Source organism: Kryptolebias marmoratus, linkage group LG10 (genome assembly GCF_001649575.2).
Source record: "Kryptolebias marmoratus isolate JLee-2015 linkage group LG10, ASM164957v2, whole genome shotgun sequence".
Classification (NCBI taxonomy): domain Eukaryota; kingdom Metazoa; phylum Chordata; class Actinopteri; order Cyprinodontiformes; family Rivulidae; genus Kryptolebias; species Kryptolebias marmoratus.
The window spans coordinates 12,242,160-12,266,634 of NC_051439.1; the positions used below are offsets into that span (position 1 = coordinate 12,242,160).

General features: G+C 39.9%; 1 protein-coding gene across 10 annotated transcripts in view; it reads right to left on the minus strand.

Moving 5' to 3' along the window:
* kidins220a (kinase D-interacting substrate 220a) overlaps positions 1-23,154 on the minus strand; it is a 39,097-nt gene extending 15,943 nt beyond the window's left edge. For 4 of the 10 annotated variants that reach the window (XM_037977944.1, XM_017414476.3, XM_037977943.1 and 1 more), the window contains exons 1-22: positions 19,221-19,352; positions 18,630-18,728; positions 17,869-17,967; positions 16,711-16,809; positions 16,385-16,483; positions 16,064-16,162; positions 15,093-15,290; positions 14,872-14,970; positions 14,528-14,626; positions 14,116-14,214; positions 13,851-14,028; positions 13,577-13,741; positions 13,248-13,427; positions 12,809-12,974; positions 12,409-12,560; positions 11,008-11,108; positions 10,715-10,900; positions 10,380-10,520; positions 9,201-9,438; positions 8,985-9,076; positions 6,849-6,993; positions 4,869-5,031 (exon numbers count right to left, since the gene is read on the minus strand). In XM_037977944.1, the coding sequence (XP_037833872.1) occupies positions 4,869-5,031; positions 6,849-6,993; positions 8,985-9,076; positions 9,201-9,438; positions 10,380-10,520; positions 10,715-10,900; positions 11,008-11,108; positions 12,409-12,560; positions 12,809-12,974; positions 13,248-13,427; positions 13,577-13,741; positions 13,851-14,028; positions 14,116-14,214; positions 14,528-14,626; positions 14,872-14,970; positions 15,093-15,290; positions 16,064-16,162; positions 16,385-16,483; positions 16,711-16,809; positions 17,869-17,967; positions 18,630-18,728; positions 19,221-19,352 (3,029 nt within the window). Of the gene's footprint in view, positions 1-4,868; positions 5,032-6,848; positions 6,994-8,984; positions 9,077-9,200; positions 9,439-10,379; positions 10,521-10,714; positions 10,901-11,007; positions 11,109-12,408; positions 12,561-12,808; positions 12,975-13,247; positions 13,428-13,576; positions 13,742-13,850; positions 14,029-14,115; positions 14,215-14,527; positions 14,627-14,871; positions 14,971-15,092; positions 15,291-16,063; positions 16,163-16,384; positions 16,484-16,710; positions 16,810-17,868; positions 17,968-18,629; positions 18,729-19,220; positions 19,362-21,205; positions 22,710-22,981 lie in introns of those variants that run through there. The other 6 variants (XM_017414429.3, XM_025005660.2, XM_025005665.2 and 3 more) reach the window with 6 other exon arrangements.
* Between the last annotated feature and the right edge of the window lie 1,321 nt (positions 23,155-24,475).

Genomic DNA, 24,475 nt, shown 5'->3' on the forward strand with positions numbered 1-24,475 from the left:
AACTCCCCTTCTGCACACACACACACACACACCTCCTCCTGTGTCACCTGTACACACCGACTGTAATTTATGTTTCATTTTTTATTTAGTTATATTTTAAGCAGCTCAGCAGGGGCTGAGTTGTGTTGGAGCTCGGAATGATTCATGCTTTAGTCGTTGCCATCAAACACCTGAGTGATGGGGAGACAACAAAATGGGACATTGTTCATGAATCTGTGTCCACCACTGGACTTTTTTTAATTCCATCAACAACATGGCCTGACGCCTCAAATGCCACATTAACAGACCAATGACAAACTAAGGTTAAGTTCAGTGCCAGTGACCTATCAGTGCTAGAACAAGAACTACAGTTAGACATAGGTGACTTCACACCTGCTTTGATGGATTTACACAGTTTTAGGCCTCGTAGCAAATGAAAGGCAGCTAGAAATGGAACTACCATGTTTACTATGTAATTTTTCACACAGGGACAAAAAAGGCTCCCCGAGAGGACAGAGAAAAGGAACAAAAACCTTTTGCTCATTTACCATGAATCTAGAATGCTACAAGAACCAACATGAATAACAGAACCATGTGGCAAAAAGAATAAAAGCTCTTCATCTGAGGGCAAGAAAAGTTCAGAAATGCTGATAAAAAGAAAAGAATTGAATAGTGGCACTTTTGTGGCCAAATCTGAATGGCTTATAAAAGGACTCCATATAAAAGGAAGCGCCAGCATGAGCTTTGGAATGGCACTTTCAACCCAGCACATAATTGCAAGTAAATTACAATAATTGTGCCAATTAAAGTAATCCTGAATGAAGAGAGTGTCATCTTAATGTTTCAGTACTAGAGATAAGAGTCACTCTAATTAAGAGCGAATTGCAGGGCTACATATTCACTCAGATTTTGATTAGTTACATTTTTTTGGAGTGTCCAAGAAATGCCTTTGGTAGAAAACGTCAGAAAAATGGAGGCTAAGTCTAAAAACCATCAAATCTAAGAGAATCACAATGAGATTACAGTTCTAAACGCGACACTTTTACCTGAAAATAATTTCTCGGCCGTGTTCTTTTGAGGACGTGTGTGTGCATGTTTGTTAAACACAGCCTGGATCTCAGGGTCTGATTAATTACACTGAATCTCTGAAGAGTTGGGGGTGACATATGTTCATGCCCTGGTGTGAGAGCTACTTCTACGTGTGTGAAAATGCCCGTGTGTGTACGAGAGTAGTACATGTAACACATGCATTAAATGTGCATGTGATTTGACGTAGGTGTTTGTGCGTTAGTTTAACCGCGAGAACTTAAAGTGACAAGTACTGTCTCAAGTTGGCCGCATCGCTGCAACTCTGCTGTGCTAAGATGCCTTTGAATGTATAGCAGGCGAGCGTTTGTGTGCATGAACGTGTGGGTGTGTGTGTGACGAACGGGAGATTCAGGTGCAGAGCCAGAAACACACTCCGGAGTGCAGCGGGGGCATCCTGGCACAGACGGGGCACCAGATGTCAGAGTGGTGCAGGAACCTGCTCAGTGGACCAGTCACACTTTTTCTAGAGCTGAAAACTGGATCTGGGCATCCAGGAATAAACTCTCTGATGGTCTGACAAAACCCGCCCTCGTACATCACTGGGTCCAAATATGTTAATCACACAGACAGAACTGCTTCTCTCGAGCCAGTCACAAAAAAATAAAAAATAAAAAAAATTAACTAATCCGTGTCTTGTAACAAGCCGCGATAGTATATGCAAAAACACGGGAATGAACATATCCACTCATTTTCAACTCAAAAGTACAAAGTTCACTTGAAAAACTGAAATTTTTTAAAGAGTAAATCTCTTCAGCAACTCCCTGTAAACTTCACTTGTAACATCTAGTTTTGATAACAAAATGACATTGAATTAATGAATATAACCTATTAAAATAAAGCTGAATTTTACTTGTTCAGGTACTAACTTAGAACCTGTTAGTCCCTAATTGATAGCTTATTTGGTGATGTATTTCATTTTGGTTAACTTTGCTGATTGTGCCTTATTTTCCTAAACTTGTTTAACATTTATTGGGTGCCACTGGTATTGGTTTTATACACAGTTAATGCAAAAATGTTATTAATATTCCGATACCTACTAAACGGCCTATCACAAAACCAACAGTGCAACATCCTGAATATGAATCTCAGCTACAAAACTGACTTTGTTAAATACAAAAAAGTGATGAATTGGCTCAAAACAACATCAAGCTGATAAACTCGAGGCCTTGTTTACAGTCTCTGGGAATGACAGGACTGCTTGAAAGCAATAACCATGAAGCAGGAGACAGCGCGCTCAGCCATAGTCATTAGGTGTCTAATGGAAGCTGAAACAAAAGGAGACTGACTCATCAGAAGAGATGAGCGTGAGAAAAGAGAAATGACAAAAGTGGCAGTTGAAGGATGAATTTAGGAGATGTAAATTGACGGCTACAAACATAATAACTGATTTGAATAACTCTTTGTTTTAATTTTCTCAGTTTATCTTAGTGTGTTGGAAATGACACAACCTTTCCTTAAAGCAGTTTTCCTCTAAGTAGTTTCTTAAAGTAGAAGTAGTAAACATTTGAACTACATTCAGTCTGCAAGTGTGAGAACGCTTCATTACTGTGAACCTTCAGTCTTGTTAATGACATATTTTTTTTTACAGTTTTTTGTTCTCTCTCTGCTTCTTCGCATTAGTCTGGCTGGCGTACACCAGTCTTACCAATAATGAAAGAAATGAAGGAGGTTAATAACCGATTAGACATTCTCCATCAGATTAGGAAGGCTGTACTGACCTGCTCCCACTTTGGGAATCGACAGTACATTTTTTTGTCATGTGTCCTCAATGACACCACAACAACCATTTGTGGATTTTCATTCTAAAAAAAACAAAACAAAAGCTTTCAGCTCTTTTGAAAACCTGTATGTTCTCGAGAGATAGGATCAAAGGCAGGAGAGTTTTTTTATTTCTTCTCCTTTTTTTCTAGAAGTAAAGGTACATAGGAGGTTGTCACTTTCTTTACTGGAAGGCATCCTTTTGATTTAGTCGTGGATGAATTAAACTTTAAAACTAAATTAACATTTGTTCTTTAGCAACAAATGAAGCACTTAACAAAAGAATTCAAATAGTTTTACTTTGTACTGATAACAATCTGTTCCCAGCATTATTATTCATCCGTTGTGTGATTTGCAATGCATAATATTTTTGTTAATCTATGTACTGTTGAACAGCAAGCCTTACAGAGAGAGGAGAGGAGAGGAAGAGCGTGTTGCCTTGTGACTGAGATGCAGGGCGACAGTTGACCTATAAGGGGCTGACTCACCCCCATGTTCACTTCACCACTAATATATTCACTTAGCAACGCTCAGGGGATGTGCAATTCTGCTGTGTAAAAATGGCTGAGCACAGGAACTTGTACATGAAGACGGACCCCATGCAGCAAAACAAAATAAAACAATTCGGACTGTATGACAGAGAAATCTGGTGAGCGGTTAAAATAAAGCTGCAATACAAAATGTGTCTTCACATGAATGATGCAAAAAAAAAGGCCTGTTATCTATTTTACAAGCAAGCAGGAAGGAAAAAGACCCTGCAGTTGTTAGAAGTCAGTAAAGTGGTTGACCATCATAACTAAAACAGACAGAATAACTCATCCACAACAAAAAAGGGGGACTTGAAGAGCCTCAGAAGAAAAAGGAAGAGAAGAGCAGAGACACAAAAAGATGCACGGACAGAGGCCTGAGTCTTATCAGCGGAAGATTGGTGTGAGAGATAAGGCCACTAGACAAGGTGTCGAGTTTAGCCTGTTTGAGGCTTCCTGTCATCATCATCGAGTCATCTACTTCGATGGCTACTGCAAAACAGAGCAGCCATTTGGAAAGACACTTAGACAGGAAGGAGATAAGAAAGACAGGACCGTTGGTCAAAAACAAGAAAACGAGTATTGCCACAGTCTTTACTGAGAGCCATTCATCACACAAAGAAACAAGTGTGATGTTTAGGACTTTTGTTTAATCAAAAATACAATGTTCATGAGAAAAATCTGTTGTTTTTTTTTGTCCCTTAAAAGCCAAACACCAAGGAAATGGTCTAATGAGGCAGTGGACAGCGTTGGAGATGGGGGGGATGGAGAGCTGTCTGCTGAATGTAGCCGGCTGACTAGCTGACAGTAACTGTCTGTGACACATCCCTGCCGCAGGAGTCATGGGCGCTAGTTTATTGTGACAGAGTGCAACCTTTAAAGGCCAGAGATTGATGCACAGCAGCTCCCGAACCCAACGACTCAGGCTCTTTCAGTCTCCCTCCTCTTGTCTGCTGTGAGCATGCCTAAAAAAGCCTTCTTGACCTCACAGACACAAACACTCATACTAAGCACGCACATCAACACAAGATATTATTCTTATGGCTTCACTTTTGAGCATAAAGAAGAGTTTAAACGTTTCATTATGAATCTTAAGCTGTTCAGGCTAAACGTTCGTCATCAATTGCCTCGAACATTATGATCAGTTACAAAAATCTGACAGCTCATTGCCACTTAGTGTTTCACTTACAGCCTCTTGGAAGTAACTGTCCACGGACAATGTGAAACATAAAATCCTCTACTGCCACCTGCTGGCGACAGTAACCACTGCAGATATTGAAATTTGTCCAACCTAATCCATCTCCACAGGGAAGTTTGGATGTTTAATAACAAAAACTAAAGCATTCTTCGAAATTCCTTTGATTGAGTTTTCCTTTCAAATAAGAAAGGTACAAAAAATAGATTAAAAAAACGAAAGAAAACTAGAAAGTAATTATCAAGATGAATTATGAACACCTATAAACCTCCAAACAAGTAAACTAAACAGTGAATGACTGTGTGTGTGTGAGCGTATACCTCTCATAGATTGCCTTGAGAGTGACCTGATCCGACACGCCATCAGCTTCTTCCAAGAAGAGGATGATCCATGATGTTCTGTACGGCCACTCCTCTGTCAGGTGGATCCATGACGCCAGACGATCCCAGTTAAAGATGATCTGATTGGCTCGCAAGAGACGGCCTGTCAATAATGGAGGAAAGGATTAAGGAGCCATGTTTAATGCTTAATGCAGTCAAATGCATCACCTGATCAAACTAGTTAATAAAAGCTACAGAATATTTGATTTGTAGAATGTGTTTTGTTTTGTTTTTAATCTTGTGTCCGAGCCTGAGTAGAAGACTGCGTTATCAGCTTTTACAGAACTTTGTTAGCCCGGTTTACAATTACATCCCATCGGAGCGTTGAGTTTTTTCATCTTTTACCCACAACAACATTTATCTTTTGCTGACTTAAGCTAATCGAAAGAAATCCCTTTAAGTTCTTCCTATTCTGGGAAAATCTTACAAAAACATCAACTCAAAACATACTTGAAGTAAAGTGAGAGCCCTTTACGGACAATTTTACTAAAACTGAGTTAGAAATGAAAACAAAAGAAAAAAATAAAAGCCATTCTGAATGTGTTTTGGAATCAGTTGCCTGGTAGATGACTACAGCTGTAAGCTATTAGATAAAAACCACATTCAGACCACAGCTTGTTGCCTTACCAAGTCCTAACCCAAATTAGATAATGGCCACCAAAAAAAATTATATTTTACACAGCCTTTTCTAATACATGTTCAGGGGCAAAATCAGCTTCAAAAATGTTTTTTTCTGTTTGATAATTCTTTCTTAGGTAAATAATTCACTGTCACAATGAGCACAACAATAACTTTTTGAGGTGTACATTTAGTTTTGCTGTTCCTCGTTCGGTATTTTAATCTCAAAATCTAAAAAAGTATGAGTTGAACACACACAGGTCACAGAGTTTACACATCTGCACGTCGAATGAACTCCTGCAAATGGCATATTCTCATTTTTCAGAATTTTATTTGCTACTAAACCTCTTTCAGTTCAGTTACAGATGGATCAGTTGATGCGTGTAAACTGAAGCATTTTCTTGTAAATGGAGACTCGATGGTTTTTATAGGCTGTAAAAACAATGTGAAAACCTTTGTAGTCTCAAGTCAGGTGTTAATCAAAAGCAGTGAGTCCTGGCTACATTTGAAAGATTTCTTACTTGTAAACCAGATCTATAACAAAGCATATTAGGCAGAGCTGTCAGTCAGATAATAAAAATAAAGCAAACAAAATCTATGGAAGTAGGATTTAAAAGTACAATTTTCCTGAATTCCCTGTCAGTTCAACAAAAGAAAGTCTTAAAATCAAAAAGGCTTAGAGGTCAGATGCCTTACCTTGTAATTTTACCTTTGAATACTGTATTGTACTTCTTGTAGTGTCACAAAATGTAATACAATCACATCCTAATAGTCCATCCATCCATTTTCTTTACCCGCTTTCTCCTTTCTGGGTCGAGGGGGAGCTGGTGCCTAACTCCAGCGGTCATTGTGCGAGAGGTGAGGATCACACTGGACAGGTCTCCAGTCCATCACAAGGCCACGTAGAGACAAACAACCATTCACACTCTCACTCACACCTAGGCACAATTTAGAGTTACCAATGAACCTAAAGTGCGTGTTTTTGGTCACCCATGGGCGCACAGAGAGAACATGCAAACGCCACACAGAAAGACCGGGAAGCGAACCTGTGACATTCTTGTTGTGAGGGGACAGCGCTAACCACTGCCCTACCATGTTGCCCATATGCAAATAATCTTTTCCTTGATGGTATGTTGTACCATTTACATGTAGCACTTTATTTATAGTGTGAAGCAGAAACAGTTTATAGCCATCGAGACTAAGAAGGTATGAAGTTAACTAACCTTTAATGTAAAACAAAATGTTGGTTTTATTGTGAGGAGATTCAGGAAGTACAAAAGCTCGGATGGGTTTTGTCTTTACCTGTGATAGAAACGATGTTAAGCAGCCTCCTCATGGTCTGCGGGCTGATGTCACAGAACCAATCCTCTGTCACCAGCAGCTTCGTCAGGTCAAAGGACATTTGTCTGGTGATGGTCCTCTGCATCTGACGACGTCGGTATGTGTCCTTAACAAACAAATTAGCATAAGGGTAGTTCATTTTATTATGTGTGGATTCCAAACACACCCAGGTGCAGAGGTATGGCATAAAACTGGAGATCTGTTTCATTAATCCTTTCAGGTCAAAACATTAAATGATGTGGATTCTTAAAAAATTTAAAGCTAAAACTATGTATTAAAAGGATGAAGACAAAAACAGGAAGTGAGTTGTTTTTACCAAATGTTAGCTTATTATAGCAACAAGAAACTCGTGCAGTGTACTTAAAACTCTTGGGTCCTTTACATATGAGTGAAACAAAACCCAGACAGAAGTCTGAGTAACTGTTTTCATGACTGCACACTTTTCATCACGAGATATTTCAGGATCACCATGTGATCTCAAGGCCTTGTGTTTGAATAAACTGTAGAATATATGCAGTTAGTTGGGTGTGAGCTCATATTCTTAACCGTTTACACACCCAGCCTAACTAAATGCAACCTAAATAAACATTTACAAAGTCCTCTGCTCTCAGTGAAAAACAAAAAATCTTTGCATTCTGGTGACACCACGACTGTGAAACAAGCAAACAGTTGCTAACAAAAACTATAACAATAGTCCAGCATGAGTTTGCACTATGACCAACTAAACCTGGTGTGCCCACATTCATAAATGGTCTGTAGAAAACATCTCTGAATGTGTAATAATATAACAGAATGTACTAAGACCTACTGTCCAAAGCCAGAGTCATGACATCCAGGCAACTATTGACACAGATCTGCAGGAGAACATCTGTGGTGATATCAGACAGCTGTCATGGTCAGGAGCCAACGTGAGGCTTTTGGTTGACTTTGAAGTTATAATATCAGTCTCATGACCTCTTTCTCAGAAAGATGAAACATATGGCCACCACTCAGTCACATCCGAAAAGCTTCAGCATACAGACAATTTTACGGGGCTTACTTTTCAATATACATTAGCAAAACAGACACATTTTTCTAGGAAACTTGAAATTATTATTTTAAGGGTTTAGGAAGGCTGGATGACTGATTGTTTTAAATAGAAATTATCAGTCATATTTAATTCAAATAAATGTAAATAAAAGAAAACTTGAAAAGCCACATGAAAATAGCAAGCCACTAATTGATTTTCCCCCTCCTGTCCTCGTTTTAATCTCCACTTGTAGAAAACGGGTCCTCCTGCCAAGAACTGGCTTTTAACAGAATAGAGAATCCTCTGACATAATAAAAGGGCCAACAGCAATAATTGAGGGTACTAGATAAACACGAGGTACAAACAAATGTCAAACAAACAAACAAACAAGGCAGAAAGGCAGAAAAGAAGGAGGGGGGTGGGGGGGAGTAGAGGTCTCACAGGAGGGAGGACGGCATCAGTGAAAGCAGCAGAGTCACTTAGCCTCCTGCCAGCAGACCTGGTGCCAGTGTTTTGTCACAGGGACCCACTGCTGCTAGGCCTTGTCATTAGGCTGTGGCAACACAGCAGGAAGGATAAACAGCCATTACATCAATTACACCAGGAACCTTGGCCGCACACCGAGCACCTCTCTGTTTTCGTCTATGTGTGTCCCCTGTCTGTCCTATGGACCTCTGCGCTGCCTGCCAACACCAGGCCTCTGCTAAAGACCCCAATCAGGAAGGAGGCGGCAGACAAGAGAGCAGTGAGGGTTTCTAAAAAACCACATTTCTCTAACAAACCCAGCATTCTCAAGATGTGAGGAAGGGAATGCATTTAAATCATGTGATGACATCATGCAAAGTAGACTATGATAATGGACAGATAATGTTTGCCAGACAATATAGAGTGTTTGGTTTGGAAAATATCATTTAGACCTGCTGTTTCTTCTTCTACGTTTCTATTATCCAAATTCAACATTCATTGCATCTCCAGATATCTTTACAAGTTGGCTCTAGAACCGCTGATGTTTGTGAACTTTAACAGAATACTGTAGCTTACAGTGGCATTTATCATTTTTAAAAAAATGGGTTGTCTTGAGCCATTACCCTTCGATTGAGAGTGCTCTTGCTGCCATGCTTGCCCTGCTCTTGGGACAGACTGTTCTGAGACACCTTCCTGTCTGTGTCTTCAGGCCATCCTGGAGAGAAGCAAGAGGAAACAATAATTTTTAAAAAAGCAGCTTCACAAAATGTTCCAATACGCCGTGCAAGATATGTACAGATTTCTTAAAAAAAAAAAAAAAAAGGGGGGTTGGCTTCTACCCTCAGCAGGCAGAGCCTCTCCGTTGGTGGAAGCTGCCATGCAAAGCTTTTTGGCTCGGCTGAGTCCTCTGCTGTTGAGGAATACTGGCAGGTGGACAATGTTTCTCATGTAGTCGTGGCCATTGATGTTCGAGTCTCTCAGCACACTGTTGAGGTTCTGGTTGATAGCTTTAATTATAATATGGGGGTCGCTGGCAAAAATGGAGATAAAGGGACCCTTGGAGAAGAGGACTCTCACCTAGAATGAGAAAGAAACCAACAGTAATGCATTATGAACAGCTCTCTCTCTCTTCAATGGTTAACTACAATAAGTACCTGTAGCACCTTTGTTACTGAGCTCTACAAGACAGTTTTGAAATTGGATTTGATTTGTTTGTGTCATATAAAACTCTGGATTAAACAGCAGATCCCTTAAAGGAGGATCTTCTATTTCAACGTAAAAAGGGTACTTTAGATTGTAACTCAGCTCGAGGCAACAGTCAGCTGCAATGCTTAAACTTAATGACTCCTGTGAGACCTGACACGGGGCTGGGGATTTCCTCTCTGCTAACGAAACAACATTGTCCGAGTGTCACAGGACATCAATTTGTGCTACATGCATGCATGGTTTGTTAAAGCCTGGCCAGCACCCTCAGGCTCACGCCACAGGACGACGAATCTCTGTACCTAAAACAGCTGCCGTCACCACAAACTGAGCTGCATGATGTCTTTAAAAGAAAAAGTACATGAAACGGAGAAAACGTGATTTAATTACCGTAGGTAAATAGTAAATTGGTAATCTACATAAAAGTCATTTTTGAGTGCTGCTTGAACCGTTCTCAACACAAAAAATAATGAAACTGAAGAGATTTAAAGGCTGCACAAGCACACTGAAGGTTGTTATCTTCCCAGGGATTACTTGCCCAAATAATAACATTTAGCTAGAGGAAATTGTATTACAGCAGCTGGGAGGAATAATATAAACTTGGCTAGCTGAGCCAGCTGGGAACACCAAAGTGTCTGCACTGCAACGGAGACATGTGTGCACAGGACAAAGACTCGCTTTTTGTTAAGGTCACACCACAGCTGCTCCACAGCAGCTTGTCCCATGATTGCAAATTTTCTTGAAACACAGGTGTCAGAAAAATGTAGTTATAGCATTAACTCATTTTCAGACTCGAGCAGATTGTAAACACGCACCGTGTCCAGCATCTGCAGCACTTTGTCCTGCTCACAAGCATCTAAGCCATCGATGATGACGGCCATGCGTGTCTGGTTCTGGGTAAAGCCGTCAATAGTTTTGGCCATTTTTGACATCAGCTCAACTTCGTGCTTCAGGACCTGATGAGAGACATTTTAAAAAGCGCAAAGCAGTTTAACATTCAGTGTTTCTCTAGCCAAGGAAATAACTGTATTAAAAAGTAGTTTTAAAACTTCATGAGCAAATTTATTGCCCCTATAACAATGACAACAAGATCGCAAAGGATTTCTGTTTACAGTTGGTTATGTAAAAGTGCACAAGTTTATTGATCTACCTTCATGAATCCTTCACTTTTGAGCTTATGCAGGTTGTTGGCAGCACTGTGCAGGCGTTTCCTCTGGGAGTTAAGAACAGAATCGGCCACCTGCCACCAGGTCTTACAGTTCAGCAGTAAGGCCAGGCCCACCACACTGGCCATGGCTATCAGCACTGAGTTTACTGTCAGATTCTTAGGGTCCACCTAAAGAACCAAAGAAATAAATCCAACTCAAAGTCTAGGAGATTTAGGTAAAACCCTGCAGCTTTGTCTGCCCATTTCTATTTATTTTTTTCAGTATTTTCACCAACCTTAAAGATAGCCAACAGCGCCACACCAGTAATCAGGCAGCCAAGAGTCAATGAAAACAGCACAAAGGAGGGAACACAACATGTTTTCTTCCACTTTTGACCTGAAATGTTGGAGGAAAGTAGACATTACTATTAGACAAATACATACCAAACAATCACTTTCTGTTACCACTATCCATGCGTTTTTATACTACATGAAAGAGATAGGAGGTAAAGCATAGGCAGATTAATTATAAGTTTAAGTTTATATTTTTAATGTCACTACAGTTGTCTAATGTTTCAGGAATATATGCTGTTGGTACTGTGTTCATGTGCATTAGTGAAGGAAAAAGCTTTTAAAATTCTTTAAGTTTGACTTATTGTCTCTGTTGAAATTTGAACAGAGCAGGGAAATCGTTAGTAATAAAATCACAGAAGTAGATGCTGGCAACACTTCTCCCCAGCCTGGTTGACATCTTCTTTCTGTACGGTACTGTGGTTATTTAGAGACAGCTTACAAGACAGTGGTGAGAGCACCTATGTTGTATGGTTTGGAGACAGTGGGACTGACACAAAGACAGGAGACAGAACAGGAAGTGGCAGAGCTGAAGATGTTGAGGTTCTCCTTGGGAGGGACGAGGATGGATTAGGATTAGGAATGAGGTCATCAAAGGTACAGCACAGGTTGAAGGACTGGGAGATAAAAGTTACAGAGGCCAAACTGAGATGGTTTGGACATGTGCAGAGGAGGGACAGTGGGTATATTGGTGGAAGGATGTTAGAGATGCAGGAAAGAGACAAAGAGGAGATATCTGGATGCAGCTAGAGAGGACATGGAGGGAGCTGGAGTGAGGACAGAGGATGCAAAAGACAAAGTTAGATGGAGGAGGATGACCCGCTGTGGCGACCCCTGAACAGAGACGGACGAAAGTAAAAGAAGAAGAAGAGGAAGAAGATGACTGTGGTTATTTAGAGAAGCATGTTCAACCACTTGTGTAGTTTTATGGTTTTCAGAAAGCAGCCCCTTTACTCACTGGCAGAAGCCCAGGTTCTCCAGATCTTTATTGAGTTTTGGCTGCAGGTGTTTGTTTGTTAGTGTGGGGTAAGTTCTCTGACATGGACCTCCCAACAAAATTCAAATTGAGTAAACTTGTCATGATTACATTTACAAAAATCTGATCGTTCCAGTGTTCCCAGAACTTTTATAATACCCAGTAATGTTGCACAAAGGCAAGCAAAGTGTGATCATAACCTAATTGTTGCACTGTCAAAACAATGTAGATAATGGCATTTGGATGTAATTAGCAGGACCTTGTAACAAATTGTAACAAAACCATTTATATAAACGAGCATTCTGAATGTGCTTTAAACTTTATAGTGTTGATAGAACTTCTCGTTTTGATTTTGTGTACTAGATGTTACCTTTGATCTCGTCGTTCATGAAAACTCGAAACAGTCTGGTGGCCAGGAAGCCAAACTCCCTCTCGCAGGCATCTGACAGCGTGGCAATCATTTCAGCCAAAGAAGTCTCTCCTCCAACACTGGACAGGCGGTTATAATCGGTGAACAAGAACCTGCGTAACGGGAGAAAAAATACATGCGACTGGAACTTGGTATTACTGCAGAATTAATGCCTAATACTGATAAATTTTGTTGAACTTTGTGTGTAATTTTACAGCTCAAATCCAGTGTGGTGATCATAGAAACCGACAGCATGTTGCTACACTTCAGTAAAGACATTTTTAGCACAACTAAACTAGTATTATTCTGTGACTGTAAACAAACTGTAGTGACTGGAGTCGGTGTTCTCTGCGTTGATCACCTGACAGGCAGGGCTCGGGCGGTCTGCTCAGGAAGTTCAAGGGGGTTGACGAACATCAGTTTGAGCAGCAGCTCCAGATAACCGATCTGGCGAGCCAGGCGGGTACTGATGACCCACGCCCAATTCCAGTTCTCCCTCTCACGTCGACTTCCAAAGTACACCAGCACTGGAAACGCAAAAACACATACGACAAATCTAAACGTTTCAGTAGTTGCTGTGTTGATTTGTTCATTTTCCAAAAACGTGTAAGAAAAACAAAATGGCATTAGTTGTATAATGGCACCCTCTAGTGAGTTCAGTTGAAACCTTATTCATCTTAAATAATTCACAGAAAAAAAATGGCAATACACCATTTTTTATTTCATATTTATCAGTATATATTTATATCACTATAAAGACATTTAACGTGTTCTTTGACAGACAAATTTTATCTCCTCACCGAAAAAGATGTAGACCAGAGCAAGGAGGCTGAGGGATACAGCAATTGACAACTTGGGGTTCACAGTGAAACCCAGAACGACAGCCACTGAGCCACAGAGAAGCAGGGTGAGGAAGACCACCAGCCAGGAGAACTGGAACAGCGGCTCTATCTGCTGACCTGCAAATGTCTTCATCTCATCTAATGAAGAAGAGACAATGGAGAAAAGAGTATAATTGAGAACAAGAAGACTAAATAAGGTACAGAGAAAAGGCACGGTGCAAAAATTCAGTTTTCTCTACATTTTATTTGCTTCAAAGATGATCTTCTGTTGATTTAAGAATACTTACCCTCAAGTTTTTTAAGAAGGAAAGACTTGCCGCTCCCCCACTGAGCGTACAGGCCAACACAGATGGGCGGCTGCATGGTGGGCTCGCTAAGGATGTCTGCGAGAGCGCTGCTGTACAGGTCATAACCCAACATGTCTCCATCTGATTCAGTTGGGGACAGGTGCTCTGTGAGAGACAAACAAAAAGTAAACAGGGATGATAAAATAACAAATTAAACAATTTGATATTTTTCCAAACAATTTTTTTTTAAGTGAAATAAAGAGATGAGTTGTACTGGCTCCAAATATCTGCGTCAGGATGCTTTTCTGGTGGGTGCAGTCAATGTTGTATGGAGTTTCTCCGGCTTTGTTGGGGCGGTACAACAGGCGGCCATCTTTGGGGTTCCTTAGCAGCAGCTCAGCCAGCTTCCGGCTTCGTCCACGGATGGCAATATGGAGCGGAGTGTCTCCTTTCTAAGTCAATGAAAAGAAACAATAGTTAGCTAAACTAAAACGGCTCAACACTGAAAATGTTGTAACAGTTTATTCTGTCGAACAGACCCTGTCCACTGCAGCCACTTTGGCTCCTTTATCCAGCAAGAGCTCCACTATCTCTATGTTCCTCATTTTTGTGGCTTTGATAAGTGGGGTCTCTCCGTCCTGAAAAATAAACAAAAATCAGGAATTTCATTACATTTTTTAAACCGTATATGAACAGGAAGTTTTTCTTTCATTCAACCTTAAGTAAAAATACACTTCTTTAATTTATCAGCTGTTAAATATTTATCTGTTGTTGCCTATGAATATTTTTATTTTCAAATTAAACGAGATAACAGTGAAGCTCAGATTCGTCTTGTTGTTTAACTTTATGAAGCAGGTGGAAATATTATAGGGAATCAAAAAAAGACAAGTAACAATCAATATTTTCAAAAGCTCAAACTCTATTTTACTGTTTTCCAAAGGCAGCTGGTACCTTGGTGCAGCTCTCTGTGTCCGGATTACACTGCAGGATGTCTCTCACCATCGCTGCATTACCTTTCTCCACTGCCCAGTAGAGGCCAGTCTTTCCATCCTGAAGAGAAAAAAAACACCAAGCAAACACAGGCTTGTTTTATTTTACAAACAATAAATGTGTTAGAAATCCCAAAGGTAGAATGCATGAATAACAGCAAATGCATTAAAATAATGTGTAGAAAAACTTGAACGTGTAAGGGGTGTGAAGTTTGTGCAATTCTAACCCATGGTTAAAAGTTCATTTTACTAAAAGACAATACTGAGAACATGAGAAGGGAAAAACAGTGGGAGAGGGCTGTCTACCTGGCCTTTAACGTCAACATCAGCGTATTTGTTCAGCAAAGCTCGAACTATATCCACATGACCTCCTCTCACTGCTCCGATCAACACAGTCTCTCCACTCTGAACAAGTTATACAAAACAGAGAGAAGACAGAAAATCAGATACAAGACGTGGATTTTATTGCAACCACGTTATATGGTGTCAAACAGCAAACTGTGAAGAATAGGTTAGGTTAGCTGTACCCTGTCTGGAATATTAACATAGGTGCCAGCATCAAGCAGGTCCTGCACAATCTCTGTGTGGCCCTCTTTGGCAGCGATGGCAAGGGCTGTGTTTCCATCCTTGTCTGTCATGTTCACGTTCGCGTTCCTCTTCAGCAGTTCCTTAACAACTTTTGAGTAGCCACCTTTCACTGCGACAATCAGAGCTGTCATGGAGTTCTGACGAAGCAAAAAGAAAAGCGATTCATACACATTAAACACTTGTTTTCATTCTACATTAATGCATGTAAAAGATGTGTTACTTTTCAAATATTCAACAGGCAGTCAGTGATCTATGAAGGAGATTCTTAGCAATAAAACATTTTCTAACACGTTTCATTTCAGCAGCTTTGTGAAACAATTTATGTATGACAATCAAGACTCTTAATCACATAAAAATGATTGTTTCTGCAACATTAGCTATAAATCCATCCGATTACTGATGTTACATGTAGAACAGCTACATCATTCAGTTTGTGTAAGAACAGATGCAACATGACTTGAAGGAGCACAGCTGCTCAGCGCCAAAGTCACAATTAATTATCTTATATCACATTATCACTTGTGTTGGTGCCTCTTATTGATAAAAAACATTAAAATACATCATAAGAACACATTAACCAATTCCTTATTTAATGTGTTAGTGTGACTTGCACTTTGGAATTTGCACAAAAAGGTCAAGCAGAAAAATCTTCTGGTGAAAATAACTAAATCAGATATTGCTCACCTCATGCATGTTGCACATATGAGTCAATAACCTCACCTTAATGTCATTTTATATTTAAGTTGTCTCACACAAACTAATTTTAAGTCATAACAGGTACATTTATTTTGTAAAGTACAATTCACATCTCATTCCAACCTGATTCCAGTAAAGACTCAAACAGATGTGTCCCTACATATGAAAACGTGACAATCTTAGACGTTCTGAATGCTACAAACGATCTACTCACAGCTCCTTCCTGATCCACATCAGCTCCATTGGCCAAAAGGTGCATCACGCTGTCATAGTGACCCTTCCTGGCTGCCCAGATCAAAGGAGTGGTCCCATACTGCAAAGGAAAATAGATAATACCGTCAAGTATATAAAACGTGAAAGCCGAGAGATTATTAATTAATCACAGATTTTAATAATGAAAGACAAGTAAAAAAAAGAAGAGGGACTTGGATGTCAGGAAGGTAGAGCTGGACTTTGGACTAACCCTGACAACTATGTGTACTCTCTGTGTGATTAAAACCTCGTAAATGATAAACATCTGTCAGTATGCAAGTACCTTGTCCGAGCAGTTGACCTTGGCTCCGTGCTGCAGCAGAAGATGGACAATCTCTGCGTGGCCTCGACCTGCCGCCCAGATAATGGGGTAGACGCTGTACTGTTGGGCCAGAGGACAGTGGTGAAGTCATGCAGACAGTAACTAATGATTAGTGTTGGGCCTGCAGTCATACAAATGCTTAAACAGCAGGTAGGCTATACATTTCAGGTTCAGTGGGGCATAGAGCTTATTTAAAACCACGGCGATCTCTCTGCATTAAAACTGCTTAAAAATCCAAACCTGAACAAAAATACAAATATAAAAAAAATAATAAAAATGTACAGTACCTGTCCAGTGATGTTGGGATTAGCTCCTTTGTCTAAAAGCAGCTGGGCCACATCTGTGCGATTTTTGTAGGCCGCCCACATGAGAGCAGTCCATCCTCCCTGAGAAGAAAAAAAAAGTTCAATATGTTTACATTTACTGTGATTTCAAAACAACAAAAACAACACAAACACACAAGGAAAGACTTTCACGTTAACAGAACCACTCTATATATTGTACATAATATTCCATATTTAAAATCTAGGGTCATAATGTAATTTTTCTTAGCGAAGTGCAAGGTTAGTGTTAAAAGCAACGCATTTAAGGCTTACAAAAATACACCAAATCTAGACAGATTGTGCAGTAGGAAAATGTGCTATTTATGGATGGAGTGACACACTTTCCAGTAAGTGACAACGTGGTTCATCCTAATCCAGCTGCAATGACTGGTTGTAACCTCTCCTAGACAGCTTAGACGCACCCTGAACTGCAGTGAGTCACCTGACGTCCTGGCTCAGCTTGGAAACATTAAAAGCAAAAAATATTGATTTTACTCATTTCTATATACAACATGACAATGTTAATTGCTTATTATGACTGCTTTTCTTTCCCGAATCTCTGCCTCTAAAGCCGATCAGTCCCACTAAATGAATAAACATGTTTCGTTAGTTTTGCTACAGGCTCAAGAACACAAAGAATCCGGTATAGTTTTGCAAAAAGCGACTCTGGCTGGCACAAGTCTGGATGAAATGGATCATATCTCTGACCAATCCCAACACAAACAAAGCTTAGTGAATTCAATTTGCTTTAGAGAGGAGCTTTTAAAAGGAAAGTAATTTCATTTTGTGTCCATTTCCAAGCAACTGAAACATCCTATTCAAGCATGACTTGGGTTGCCACATAAATGAAGACAACATACGAAACGTTTTTTAAAATTTAAGCATGTCAGGCTTTAAGTTAATTTAGATCAATACTATTAGATTTTTTTAGCTACCATTTCTTTTTCTAATGAAAATTAATCAATACAAGTACTGAAAATACATTAGGCTTGTTCTTGAACTACATTATTATATTCCTGAGACTCACTTTGGACAATCTCACATTACAATCCAGTTTGTTTTAATATAAAACAAGTGTTAACATCAGGGTTAAAATATATATTTTCCAGTTATAAGTCTTACCATGTCTCTGTGCTCCAAGTTGGCATTGTTCTCCAGTAGCTCCCTCACCACCTCGATGTGTCCCTCCTTCGCTGCCGAGATCAGTGCCGTCCAGCAGTCCTGCACACAACGTCAACCTGTTACTCCGAGGAGTCCCGTCAGACATCACATCCAGGTGACCATTCAGCGGTCTGAGCACCATCATACCTACCAGCTGGTCATACCAGGTGCTATTGGGGACACGCTGTCGCATTGATACGCAAGAGAGTCCGACAGCGCTGTACAACTGACTAAAGAGACTTCAAAATCTTGTGCTTCTTGTCCTTTCTCGTGCGTTAGTCCAAGTTTGAGTGTGCCATGCGTAATAGCAGGTTATATGTGTGCGAGATGTTAATAAGGGGTGTGTGAGCATGTGTATGCGTGTGCTGAAGTGGGAGGGTCCCTACGTGCGTGAGTGTGTGCGTGTATGGAGGCTGGCTTCTGAAGACACAAGGTGTCTGCTAGTGAGCAGATCCTGTCATTTAGTGAAAAGAGCGAAGGTAAAGGTGTATAATAAGGTGTCATTATGGCTCATAATAACCGAGGGCTGAGCCCTCGTGTGGTGAGTTCAGCAAGCTGGAACATCGAGGCCGCTATTTACATCTTCTTTGTTAAGTAGATGATGTGGTTACTATGACCGCGTTGTTTTTCCACTCGAGCCTCAACTCTGTTGTACATCCTCTCGCGTTGGTACGTATGTGCTCATATTAGAAAACAGTGTGTGAGAAGGTTTGCGCGCTTACAACGTCATCGAAGTTAACACAAGCTCCTCTCCTGATGAGTTCTTGCACAATCTCCAGACTGCCCAGCTCCGCAGCCACCATCAGGGGAGTCTGTCCATTCTGAAACACATACCCAAGAAATAAAGTCAAACAGCTCCTCTTTTTTACTCAAAAACCAAATAATTTTACTATTTTTGTGTTTATAAAGTGAAACCTCAGAAAAAAATAACAATGCAATAATATTATGTTTTTAGAAAATGTGATAAATGACCTCTTGTTGGCATTATATGTAGCCAGACTGAGGGACTGAGGTCTGGGACTGTGCTACATTATACTTTGTGCTTGAAAAATTAAAGAAAATGTAAAATGTTTTGGAAGTGATCAATAAAAAAAAAGACCTAATACAAACTTATCCTGAATAAAAAAGATAATTATATATAAAAGCTCCAGCCAAAGAGGTCATACTTTTTTTAAGTACTGTAACTCTGGAGCGAAAATCCTTTTTCCCACAGAACACTTGTTGCACAATCTCAAAAAGCCTTTCATTACTGCGTAATCCTCCCTGACCGCCCTGAGCCAACAGGGGGCTTGGTGTAACGCTGGATGACTTACATCGCTCCTGCAGTCCACATCTCTGAACTTGTCCAAATGTGCCTTGACAGCAGCCAGGTTCTCCTCCTCCACGTAGCTGAACAGACTCTGCACAGCCAGAGTTGTCATCTTCAGGGAGGTGGTGGTATCCATGGCTGTCTGCTGACCAAATTTTCAGTTGATTTCTCACTTAATTCTGAGAGCGGTGTGGTGTACATTTGAAGTGTTTTTGTGGACTAAATCAACACTGTCCAAATCAAACTCAGAGGCAAAAACTGGCCCATCCAAAGCAGACAGGACCCTAGATGTTTCCTGAGACTAATAGTTATTTTGGGTTTGCGTAATTTTTTTTTTTTTAGTCACCCAAGGCATGTTTAATTCCCGGGAGTTTAAAAATCAAAGCAACTTGACTTCTTTTACTAGCTGAAGATGTTGTGCTTCTCATCCAAGCAGCTTTCTCAGCTCAAAACTGAAATTTGCAGAGCTAATAGTAAAAGGTAAACTAAAGATGCACTAATTGTAATCCTTTGTCACTGTGTCATTTCTTTCTTGCAGCATCTGTGTTCGCCTTCACTCATGTAATGTCACAGAAGCACAGTGCCCACAAAATAAACAAAACTAACACAACTCTTATCATAAATTTGTGTGTATTTCTTTCTAATAGGCTGTTAAAGTAGTTGTTGCACTGCGTGCTCGTTACACAACGTCTAACAGGCACTCTTAGTTCTTCTCTGTTTTGTTCCATCATTCTGCTTCGTGCTTAAAACATGAAATGAACTTTGTCTGCTCTTTATAACGAAGGCACAACGATCACAAAGCTCTTTTCAAGAAAAGGGAACCAGGTCATTAAACAACAATGAAGTCAAACAATATTTTGATTTAAAAGGTTGGGCCGGACCGTTTGCTCGAGTTGCACCGAGGCGCTTCCCACTCTACCTTCCTCCGCTGCCGGAAATTGGACAATTACGCAAGAAAAGAGCAGAGGTAATTGCAAAAGTGCAAAAGTTGTGGGGTGGGTAGGAGCAGGGCAGAAATAAACAACCATCTGGCTCTGACAAATCAATGCACACAGCTCTTTACGGGGATTCCAAGTAAAATGAGGCTGCATCATACAGAAGACCGAAAAACACAAGAAACTGATAAACATCTATTGTTAACTGGGACATTTTTAATTCTTTTTACTCCAATTACTAGATCAAGATTACTTTTTCTTCCTTACAACTGCAGCAATTTTCCCCTTTATCAATGAGCTCCTCGGACGTTTAGGCCAGATAACAGAGCGTAACCTAAATATGCTTGCTTTGATCCTATTAGGGATTCAGACGATTGATAAAAGCCCCATTAATGATTCATAAAGTTGGGCTTCTCCATCGTGGTCAGAGCGACTTCCTGCCAGAGAATTAATGAGCTGCACTCACTGCTTGCACGTTGCCTTGGCAATAGGTTTCATAATGTAACTACCTAAGACGCTGCTCGATATTTCTTCATAATCCTTAGAACAAGCTGCTCAGGCTCAAGTCGATGCCTAAACGTCACATGCCTGCTTGGCTGTCAGTTCAAAGGTCCAATAGTTTAGTCAAATTTAGAGAAGACAATCAATTCTTATCTAAAGGACGTGATCTCTTCTGACCCTTCTTCTCTAGTCATGCATCAGATGTCAACTCTTCTTCCAAATCAAGCATATCCGCACGTAAGTGGAAAAAAAAGAAATCCTTTGTTTACTGTGACAGCAATAGGAGCCTGTTGACACACCCTCTTCAACTCGCCGTCTCCCAGGACAATAGGTGGATGTTTACACCACATAAGAACCAATCAGTAAACACGGAACACTCTCCTCTGCTGGGCAGCAGCCAAACATCCTTTTAAACACATTCTTATAACCCAAACTATCAGTAAAACCCCCTAAAAAGCTCATAAAACTAATAACTAAACAAAGGGAAATATATTCAAATATGTTTAATTTGATCGTAAAATCAGAAAAAATATATTTTTTTAAAGAAACAAACCTGTTTCTTGCTGCGGAGTGAAGTTGCTTTTGATTCTCCAGCTCAACACCGCCACCGATTCCCTGCTCAATCGTGCAGACTATCAACAAGCCCTGCCGGCTGACGCTCAGCATCCCCCCCCACCCTTTATAGTAAGAGCTGAATATTAAATGAGGTAGGGGGGGTCTGGCCCACGCCCATATCTTCTCCACACAATAGACACGGCTCCACCCGATTCCCATTCAGGCTCGGCCTCAACCGATACACATTAAGGAACAAGATGGGCAATTAAAATGTCACAAATTTGGTTTACTTTTTTAATGAACTATAATATATGAAATATAATATGTGGTTAAACACTGCTAGAAGTGTGTTTAATGTTTCAATAAAGCCAGACTAACATGAATTAAAAGAAAGTAAAAAAGCAGTTAGTCAATAATACCTGCTTTGCTAATAAATAAGTCTGTTTTTCAGACAAAATATTGTAAATAACCTGTTTAAAGCACTAAAAGTAAGAGGATATGAATCTGTATGTTGTGTCTGAGGACTCTTAGTAACAAAAGACAGGAGATTAAGACATTAACTTGTGTTTTAGCAAACACTATGAACGATTTTCACATTATTTCTGACATTTACCTGACTCCTTTACCAAAACGTGTGTATGTGCAGCTTAGCTTTGTTTGTTTTTCCTGATGATATCGAGACGAGCCCAAAATAGCACACAAAACTGCAAAAAATCTATTCCAGGTTCAATTCAATCCAGTGTTTATCTATTGCGCTAACACAAAGCACTAGAAATCAACATAAAAAAAGATAAACCAGTCGGCTGAAGTGTGATCCGAACATGTTTTAAAAGAAGGTATTTGCAGAAGGCAGGCAACACTGGATAGGACCTCTAAATTTAACTAGTCAGCTCTTTATGGCAAGTCATGTGGGTATGAAACTGCTGAGGATTTAGTTCCTTCGTTGGTACATGCCAGGGCAGCGTGAACTCCAAAAGACAGGTTAACTGGACTCTCTGGGAAGCCAAAACCTTTCAAAGAAACAGCACTTTAAACTCTGTCTACGAGCAAATCAAATTTGACTCTGGCTTATAGAGCTAGAACCTTTTATAAGTCATTTTAGCTTTAATAATGAAATTGCAAATGAGCTTTAGTTGCAAATATGCACAAGTAAAATGAGAAATAGGAGCAGCAATAAAGTGATTAATAAAAATAAGCCGCATAATAGGTATTAAGTGCATTGAGACTTCAGTTTTAAATATAACATACAAGTATTAATGGAATGAGAAATGGTTGCATAAATTTTGTAGACAAATGAGGTCTATGTAGGTGTACTGTAAAGAAAGTGCATAAACAGACGAGGCAAATTCTGCAACTTTTACATAATTATTCTGCAAAATTAGTCAAATTTCTGCTTTTAAGAAGCAGGCAGAACAAAGTAAAAGCCTGAAAAAGCCCAGGACATCAATCATTGTGTTATCATGGTGGCATTAAACAGAGTTTGCAACCTTACATAATTCAATTTTGATTTCTTTATCTTGTGGCTGTCCAAAAAAAAAAAAAAAAAGTAAACATGCATGAATGAAAAAAAATATATGCTTTGAATTCTGTACAGAATGACACAAACACAGAGAATTATTCTAGTTTTGTTATAAAAACATAAACACAAAAAAGAAAACAAGCAGCCAAAGTCCCAAACGGCTAACTAAGGGTTAGCATAAAGTGGCTAGCTCTCCAACAGGTTCGTCCACTTCTCTCGCTTGAAAAAGGGGAACAAAGAAGTACAGTAACACACCGGAAGTCGCCTTACCCACACAGGGGAGGTCTACACTCGTCTGTCAAATGGCTCCGGAGGGGGAAAATCCAGCCTAAAGCGTCTTTGTTGTCTTCTCCTTAAGTCATAATGTACTGGACGGAGTGTAACTGTAACCTGCTCCCAGGCTGCCTCAGAAGTGTCACCGAAGCTCCGCCCCCTCTTCCTCTGGTTACAGCGGCTGAACATGTGGCAACGGNGGGGGGGGGGCAAACCCCGCCCCCAATTTAATAAAAACACATCTGACAGGATTAATGCAGGATTAAAAATCTTTCTTTCACGTTTCACAATCCTGTAATGTTAACTCCGATGTTGTTTCCCCCACCATTAGGACTCTACTTAGAGCACAGCACTGTGCAAAAGTCTTCATTTCTTTATTTTTATTCCAAGCTTAAGCAAGGCCGTGGGAAGCGTGGGTGCAGCAGGTGCCCAAGCCATTTCCTGCTGGATGTCCTGCACACAGTTAAAGAATTATTAAAATGATAAATAAAAAGAGCACCGCCAACGGTACATAATACACCGGATGATAGGCAAGACATAACTGAGTTACTCATGAAGCTGAAGCGTAGACAAGGTTTGAACAAAGAGGTCACCTGTGACCTTGACCCCGTGGCTTTGAAATCAGTAGGGATCATCCTTGACCCATGATGTCCAGCTGCACAGTTTGATATTTCTATGTCATTAGGTTATCAGTTTAGAGCACAGACAAGAAAGTCCACAGAGGGACGGACAGCAAAATTACCATAATACATCCTGGCTTTGGATGGGTGTAAAAAAACCTGTTTCATTAGTGCTGTATAGGTTCAAATTCTAATCATACTTTGGTATTATTAGCCTATATCAATTAGTACTATTATTATATATTGGTATAAAATTGCACAGCCAGTGCTTTATTGCGAAATCTGTTTTGGGGGGCAGACATAAAATAGTATTTTAGCACCGACAAGGTGATTACCAAAGATATAGTAGTTGAAAACTTAATGATGGACCTCCCAGGTCCTGCTTAGGTCTTCGCTGGATTTCTTAAAGATATGACTTTCAGATTGTGTTTAGTGTTTATATAGCTTTTTTAGTTTTTTTTTTTTAGTCCTGACACTTTTTATTTTGTCCTCCATTCATTTTTCAGCCACTGCACTGACATGGTCAGGTACAAGAACTGGACTGAAACTGAGTAAAAAAGCAGCAAAAATCTGAAGAAAAACTTGGAAACCTTCAGAAACCCCAAAGAATTAAGGATTATAAAAACTTTAAAAGAATTCAAGAAAGTTTGGGATCTTAAGCGCCAAGAGTAGACATTAGGAGTGGTTTAAAACTTTTGCACAGTATTGTGTAGATGAGATCCTAATAAAACAATCCAGTATTATTTATACAAAACAAAATATGACAATGAAAATGCTAAAAATAAAAATCTTTTCTGTGAAGTATGTTGTCTGGTAAGTAGTTAAAATCTACTGCGATAAAAACTAAAATTTTCTT